Here is an 8,667-nt window from a genome sequence, read left to right as displayed (position 1 = left end):
CCTTGTCCTCGTCAACACTCACACCTGTGTTAACGAGAGAATCACTGACATGTCAGCTGATCCTTTTGTGGCAGGGCTGAAAATCAGTGGAAATGTTTTTGGGGGATTCAGTTAATTTGCATAGCAAAGGGGGACTTTGCAATTAATTGCAATTCATCTGATCACTTTTCATAACATTCTGGAGTATATGCAAATTGCCATCATACAAACTGAGGCAGCAGACTTTGAAAATGTATATTTGTGTCATTCTCAAAACTTATGGCCACGACTGTACTTTACCATTTATATTTACGACAATTTAGTACTTTTTGCACCACTGTACTTAAAGTATCTGGTTTTAAATGTACTTAAGACAGTATTTTACTGGGTGACTCCCTTGAGTCATTTTCTATTATGGTACCTTTACTGAAGTATGACAATTCAGTTCTTTTTCTACCACTGCACCTAACACACTTGTCCAAATACATCAAGCATATTCAGATAAGTCACAACTGGCAAACAAAAATGGTCGTACAATTCTTTATTTCTGTTCAACAAATATATTTTTAAAAAGTTTAACAAAAAATGAGCAACTGCAAATTCTGAATCCACCAAGGCAATACAGTACAACTACAGTTGAACCTCAACCCTCGGAAACAAAATAATCTATAGGCTACAGAGAAACAGATACAGTGCTTTCAGAAAGTATTCACACCCCTTGACTTTTTCAACATTGTGTTACAGCCTGAATTTGAAATGGATTAAATCGATTTTTTGGCTCACTGGCATATACACAATTACCCATAACGTCAATGTGGAATTTTGATTTTTGAAATGTTTACAAATGAATTAAAAATGAAAAGCTCAAATGTCTTGAGTCAATAAGTATTCAACTCCTTTGTTATGGGAAGCCTAAAGTTCAGGAGTAAAAAAAATTGCTTAAGTCACAGAAGTTTCATGTACTCACTCTGTGGAATAAATGTTTAACATGATGTTTGAATGACTACATCTCTGTACCCCACACATACAATTATCGGCAAGGTCCCTCAGTCCAGCAGTGAATTTCAAACACAGATTCAACCAATAAGACCTGGGAGGTTTTCCAATGCCTCACAAAGAAGGGAACCTATTGGTAGATGGGTAAAAAAAAAACACATCAAATATCACTTTGAGCATAGTGAAGTTAATAATTACACTTTGGATGGTGTATCAACACAGTCACTATCCCTCTGAGGTCCTACCATAGTAGTGTTATCTTGTTTAGGCGTCTAGACACTACAGCTTGCCGGCATCCTTGAACTTGCTGAGCAAGCCTTCGTCAGCCCGCAAGGGAAAGGAGAGGGAGCGACTGTGGTAGTACTGGGAGTCTGCCTGGAGGTTCTGGATGATATCCGAAAGCAGGTGGGCATGCTCCACCCCGCAGCCCGGGGCCTCGTAGCTCAGGGCGTTGAAGTGGATGTGGAGGTGGTAGTAGGACGGCTGGTAGTGGAGGTACACCTTCAGCTTACTGGCTGCCACACCGTACCTCTTCAGAATGCTCTCCTGTGATAGGGGAAAGCACCATGAAAAACAAGCACAACTATTTGACAGAGTAAGGAGAACTTGCCCCAAGACCCATCAAACTCAACTCTGGACCTCAAAGCCAGTTCAACTGCAGATTTTCATTGTTCCCCTCTAATTAAGAACTGATTTAGACCTGGGACACCAGGCGTGTGCAATTAATTATCAGGTAGAACAGAAAACCAGCAGGCTACAGACCATGTAGTGTAAGAGTTAAGTAGTGATGCTGATCATTAATCTGTACCTAGGGGAAACTTCACCCCGGAATGTATTTGACAGGAAAAGTAAATGGTTTGATGACAAGAAGGTTGCTAAATAAACAGTCAGTATTCCTAGATTTAAATTTAAATACGAAAATATGTATGGATTATAGGATCCTTCTCACCTCTCCCAACTTGCGGATGTTAGTCAGCAATGGCAGATGCAGCGCTGTCAGGTCTCGCAAACTTTTGATGTCCCTTCGATGAACGATGGCAATCAAATGCAAGTCATCCAACTAGGGGGAGGGGGGAAGGGGAAAGTAACCATGTGCTCAATAGGAGGCTTGAATGGCATCTCCATTGTCCACTTTGGCCCTATGTATAAAGTGTCTCAAAGTTGAAGTTCTGATTTAGGATAGGTTTAGACTTTTAGATCACAATGAATAAGACTACTTGGACAGGATCAAACAAGGTATGTCACCTGCTTTTGGTCCCACTTGAAGTCTGGGAGCAGGACAAAGCCGACGTCCTGATCTGGGTCTTCATAAACGATGCGCTCTGCCTCCGCTTTCTTCTCCAAGATGTTGTACACCCACTAGAGGGGAAAAACACAGCGACAAGAAAATCATTGCCACATAAATCATAGAAGTGCAGGTTTACAAATGACAGTCTTTCAATATTGGCAACCATTAACTGGATATTCGAGTGATATTAAAGTAAACTATACCTGACAAGTATGAGAAGTTTAGGTTAATTTCCCCATCCTTTGTGAACTCTGCTTGTCAAGCAGCAGAAGGGCGCATTTGCCGATGTACTGTTACTGTACACTGTTTCAAATACCTGCCATTTGTTGAAAATTGCCCACTCGTGGTCTATGTGGTGATGCAAAGACCTTTATTAGTGAAAGGCATTTCAAGTCTTTTCAGTTAGCCTTTCCATTCCGCTTTGTTCACCTAAAAGAGCCGGCTCCAAACACTTTTTTGTTCAGTAGCCATGATTGTGTTAAACATGGGTGGGGCCTCAGACTGGCCTCTGACGGAGGCCTCCAAATCACTAGTCCGCCCATGACCGCGGCATCACGTTAACCCTTTAAGATCGGAGGAAAGCCCTTACTAATGACCTCTCAAGCATCCGTGACACATTGCCCAATCTGGCTCTTCTATATGGATGGTATTGTAATCCCAGATTGAGGATGATCCCCTGTAAGAGTCGACAATCAAGGCCTCCGGATGTGGAGTGGGAGACTGTGTAGTGGGATACTGTGGGACTAATATTTTCACCTTGAAAGCAATGAAATGCTACCTGTACACTGAAGCTCTGACTCTGAATGTAAGGTAGGGTGATAGAGCGGTAGTCCTCCCCAGTCTCCTGCACCAAGTAGGTCTCCTGGCGCAGGTATTTCTTCACATGCTTCTCTGTGGCCGGACACACCACTGTGGTCTTGATCTCTTTGGAACAAGACAAGGATCAATATCACATCAGATTTCAGTCAGAGATTTGAATTCCATTAGGAAATGATAATGTTGCCACTTCGCATTGCAGAATTATTTGATTTGGTCTAATGTATTGAATCTACAGCTGTCCCCGACTAAAGCAAATCTTGGTTGACAGAGAGTCGTTCTGTTCCAATCGATTGGTCAAAATGTTTAAACTTGTTTTTCCATATATCGACAGACACACCTTATGTGTTTGAATAAAACCAACTACATATGCACTGAGCTTGTCTGATACTTTAAGCACACTGTTTGATTAAATAATTAGGACACACACACACGACTCAAGAAAGAGCCTGATGGTCACACAAAGTTTTAAAAAATGACAGCGAGTGCCCGTGTGACTGGCTCACGTTTTCTCGCTCTCCTCAATGCAGCGGAAAATGCACAACAGCACAGCAAGTGTTTATTGCACTGTCTGTGTTGAAGCTGCAACAATTTCAGCCATTTAGTTTCTTGTTTTTGAATAAAAAAAACTGTTACCGAAATCCCTAATTTGTTTAGGAAAAAAACATTCCCTATTCCCTCAACCCTTGCATGTGACCCTATTGGTCACATGCATGCAATGCTCACATGTTTCGAGTAAAGACATTTCCTCGAAACATGTGAGCATTGCATGCATGTGAACAATAGGGCCTGACCTATAGCCAATCAATCACATCAATAAACTGGTTATAACAAACTCCAAACACAGTAATGTCGACAGCAAAATGGATGCGGAGGACGTGAAAAATGAACTTGTAATGGGCAAATGTTTACAGGTTGCTCAGGAGGAAGTCAGATCTGTGGAAGACATTTGACTAAGTTGTGGAAACTACTGGAGATCTAGAAAAAGGAGGGTATAGGAGCAAGCGTTGCATGAGTATTGTGTGCCAAACAGTTGCTGTTAGAATATAATATTATTTTTTCTGACCGTTTGGAACAGTGTAAACGGTAAATACATTTGTGTACCAGAGAGTCTGTTCTAAAGAGAAAAAAAAAAAGATATCTAAAGCCTTTATTACAGCAGACTAAAAACAGTTGAATGCATTCGTGACTTGTAGTTGATTTATTGTTCAGGCTAATCATTCAAAGCTCCCTTTGTTATTACATTTTAAAACTAAAACGCTTGATTGCTTTTCAAAGCATGAATGTCTCGTTTGCTGTGTGATGGTATGAACGAATGAATGACTGGTTGACACAGTACCCTATATATTGAAATATAGGCTAAGGTATTAAGACTAAACAGGACGCGTTCTTAGGCCTACAGCTCGATGGTGTTATACAAGGCTACTATGCAAAGCCTACTAATGATAATGACATTACTTATTATGATGATCATAATAATTGTAATAATAAGGAGATCAAGAAAAAGGACGGTATAGGAGAGCTGCGTGCATAGTGTGTGTGACAAACAGTTGCTATTAGATTACAATATTATTTCTCCGCTGTTTGCAACAGTAGAAACCCCACTAAATAAATAAGTAATACTAGTCTGTTCTAACGAAAAACTGTAAAGCCTTTATTACAGCTTAGCAAAGATGATTATTTTTTAATATTTTTTAAAAAACAGACAAATCTGTGAAATTGCTTTATCTGACATTTTGCCGTTGCATGAGGCTTGGTGCTCACGGAATCAGTAGGCTATTAAACAAACACTCAAACAGGCAACATCTGTCTTATTTCTGTAGATATACGTGGATGATTTATAAAGCCAGGCACATTTAACAGTTAGGCTATTGATTATAGACATAATTTAAGTTGGTTTGTGCTCTCCTCAATTTTCGTAGACAATTAGGCTAAGCCCTATTCGCACGGGACTAGTATTACTAGAGAATGTTGGTTATGTAATTATTACCCCAGAATGTCCATTATTCCAGGTAGCCCGTATTTGTTAATAAGATTTTTTCTTAACTGACTTGCCTAGTTAAATAAAAGGTTACATTTTCCAAACTGCCTCATGTAATTATTTTTTTTAAATGAATTGACAGTTATGATGGAAGCCTGGAGTTTTTTATCTAGACTTCAGATGTGAGGTAAACGGTGCACTTGCACTTGAGATGCGTTTAAGGCTATGCTTGCGAAAGTGAACTTATCATTTCCAAACGTTTAGGTCAGTTGTATGCTGCTTTGCGATCTAGTACACAGGAAGGGTTAAGTTAAATAGGCAACAACAAAAAATACTAATACAAAAGGGAAACCCAGCCGCAAGCTGCCCAGTGACGCAAGCCACCCAGACGAGATAAATGCCTTTTGTGATCACTTTGAGGGAAGCAAAACTGAAGCATGTATGAGAGCACCACCTGTTCCGGACAAATGTGTGATCACGCTCTCCGTAGCCGATGTGAGCAAGACCTTTAAACAGGTCAACATTCACAAGGCCGCGGGGCCAGACAGATTACCAGGACGTGACTAAGAGCATGCGCGGACCAACTGGCAAGTGTCTTCACTGACATTTTCCTCCTCTCCCTGACCAAGTCAGTAATACCTATATGTTTAAAGCAAACCACCATAGTCCCTGTGCCCAAGAAAGCGAAGGTAACCTGCCTAAATGACTGCCACCCCGAAGCACTCACGTCGGTAGCCATGAAGTGCTTTGAAAGGCTGGTTATGGCTCAAATCACCATCATCCCAGAAACGCTAGACCCACTCCAATTTGCATACCGCCCCAACAGATCCACAGACGACGCAATCTCAATCACACAGCACACTGCCCTTTCCCACTTGGACAAAAGGAACACCTATGTGAGAATGCTGTTCATTGACTACAGCTCAGCGTTCAACGCCATAGTGCCCACAAAGCTCATGACTAAGTTAAGGACCCTGGGACAAAACACCTCCCTCTGCAACTGGATCCTGGACTTCCTGATGGGCCGCACCCAGGTGGTAAGGGTAGGCAATGCTACATCTGCCACGCTGATCCTCAACACGGTGGCCCGTCAGGGGTGCATGCTTAGTCCCCTCTTGTACTACGTAGCCAAGCACGACTCCAACACCATCATTAAGTTTGCTGACGACACAACAGTGTTGGGCCTGATCAACAACAACGAGACAGCCTATAGAGGTCAGAGAACTGACCGTGTGGTGCAAGGACAACAACCTCTCCCTTAACGTAATCAAGACAAAGTAGATGATTGTGGACTACAGGAAAAGGAGGACTGAGTACACCCCCATTCTCACTGACGGGGCTATAGTGGAGCAGGTTAAGAGCTTCAAGTTCCTTGGCGTCCACATCACCAACAAACTAACATGGTCCAAGCACACCAAGGCAGTCGTGAAGAGGGCACGACAAAACCTATTCCCCCTCAGGAGACTAAAAAGACTTGGCATGGGTCCTCAGATCCTCAAAACGTTTTACAGCTGCACCATCGAGAGCATCCTGACGGGTTACAACACTGCCTGGTATGGCAACTGCTCGGCCTCCGACCACAAGGCACAACAGAGGGTAGTGCGTACAGCCCAGTACATCACCGGGGCCAAGCTTCCTGCCATCCAGGAACTCTATACCAGGCAGTGTCAGCGGAAGTCCCAAAAAATTGTCAAAGACTCCAGCCACCCTAGTCATAGACTGTTCTCTCTGCTACCGCACGGAAAGTGGTACCAGAGCACCAAGTCCAGGTCCAAGAGACTTCGAAACAGCTTCTACCCCCCAAGCAATAAGACTCCTGAACAGCTAATCAAATGGCTACCCAGACTATTTGCATTTGCCCCCACCCCCCCCACCCACCCACCCTCGTCTTCTATGCTGCTGCTACTCTGTTATTATTTATGCATAGTCACTTTAAGAACTCTACCTACATGTACATATTACCTCGACACCGGTACACCCTGTATATAGCCCCGCTATAGTTATTTTACTGCTGCTCTTTAATTATTTGACATTTCTCTCTCTTTTTTAAAGTATTTTCTTAACTGCATTGTTGGTTAAGGGCTTGTAAGTAAGCATTTCACTGTATGTCTACACCTGTTGTATTCGGCACATGTAACATATCAGATTTTAATAAGATATCAAATGTTCATATATATCCCCAGGAATATTGACACTTTTACATTTTCTGACAAGCGAGCACTTAGATATGGTCATTTTCACATTCATATGTTTGGAAATTACTTATAGTAAGGATTTGTGAAAATTAGATAGCAATATAGAGTGGGAAAGCGGCCGTGCGTTTGGACAATTAATAGACACTGCAGTAAATAACACATTTGTCTTGTCCAGGCCCGGATTCTACACAGACCAGTGAGCCATAGTCAATCAGAGATACAGTAGGACCTATATGCAAATAAGCTCCCTCAAGGGAATCACGAATTTTCATATCATAAATGTTCATGTCATTTTGGAGCAGATCTAGCCTATGTATCCTGGGGCATACCATTCAAATGAGCAGGGGGTTGGAGTTGATACGTGCTGTAGATATCATTCCTCATGTCCAACTTCAGTCTGGAGCCATTGAAAATCTCCAACAGGGTGTCTTCCCTGATAGGGGTCTTCTCCAGAATGATGACCGCATCCTGGTCGTTCAACTGATAGGGAAATAATACATTGTTGTTTGAGATTCAATGGACAGTCCACCTTGTTAACTAGCTACCTAGACAATCGAACGTTAACAAGGTTAAGTATTTAACTACATGTATTGTTCTCATCTAGTTGCACAGGACATGCATGATACAAATAAACTATTTTATTCAACAAACGACATCTCGCGGCCGTAGGAGGCCATCGCTAAATTGGTTCGTACACTGACGACTGGTCACTTTGACAACAGGCAAGCAAGACGAATTATGCGATGCGAACTTCTACCAAGCTACTAACATTTGCAGTTTAAGTGTCTGCAACCACAACTTTCCAACCTATAAGATATAGCTATTTAACGTTACCACTTATAAACATCTATAAGCTTTTTGGTTTTATTTTAGCTAACTATTAGCCAACATTGACTAACTAGCTAGATACCAGTAACGTTAGTCACCTTTCCGTGTACGAACATATTTTTCTCCCGTGCAGAGTCCCGCAGAACCGTTGTTGTTTTAAATCCGAACAAAGGATTTTCAGATGCTGAATTATTGTGATTATCTTGGTCACTATTCGGGTCATTCTTTAGACGTTTGGCCTTTGCAGCATCAGTTTCATTTCTGTCCGCAAAATCAACTTCACGTTTACCAGACTCCGCCATTTTTATTCTGAGGTACTTCTTCTTCGGTGGGGTTTTACGGCAGACTCTACATGCTTATTGCCGCGACCTACTGGGTGGGGTGAAAACTGAGAAACTTTAATATAGGAAATGAACGAAGGGTGAAAAAACACTCATATCCCCCCAAAACAAACAGCCCAAAACAATATAGCGGCAGCGTAGCCTAGTGGTTAGAGTGTTGGACTAGTAACCGAATCCCCGAGCTGACAAGGAACAAATCTGTCGTTCTGCCCCTGAACAAGGCCGTCATTGAAAATAAGAATG

The 8,667-nt window shown here is 42.0% G+C and overlaps 1 protein-coding gene across 2 annotated transcripts; it reads right to left on the bottom strand.

The window, feature by feature from the left end:
- Window positions 1-503: 503 nt before the first annotated feature.
- dcps (decapping enzyme, scavenger) lies at window positions 504-8,416 on the bottom strand. 2 transcript variants are annotated; one of them, XM_014197828.3, is made up of 7 exons: window positions 8,182-8,416; window positions 7,585-7,735; window positions 3,042-3,187; window positions 2,221-2,334; window positions 1,925-2,035; window positions 1,221-1,521; window positions 504-1,105 (listed from the first exon to the last, which is right to left on the bottom strand). In XM_014197828.3, exons 1-6 carry the CDS (start codon window positions 8,383-8,385, stop codon window positions 1,255-1,257), a joined length of 993 nt encoding a protein of 330 aa, XP_014053303.1. In that variant the 5' UTR covers window positions 8,386-8,416; the 3' UTR covers window positions 504-1,105; window positions 1,221-1,254. The 2 variants fall into 2 exon arrangements, with proteins under 2 accessions (XP_014053303.1, XP_014053302.1); XM_014197827.3 differs by having other exon boundaries at window positions 504-1,521.
- Between the last annotated feature and the right edge of the window lie 251 nt (window positions 8,417-8,667).

Source organism: Salmo salar, chromosome 04 (assembly GCF_965601325.2).
Source record: "Salmo salar chromosome 04, fSalSal1, whole genome shotgun sequence".
Taxonomy (NCBI): Eukaryota; Metazoa; Chordata; class Actinopteri; order Salmoniformes; family Salmonidae; genus Salmo; species Salmo salar.
This window is presented reverse-complemented; position numbering and strand designations above follow the sequence as displayed.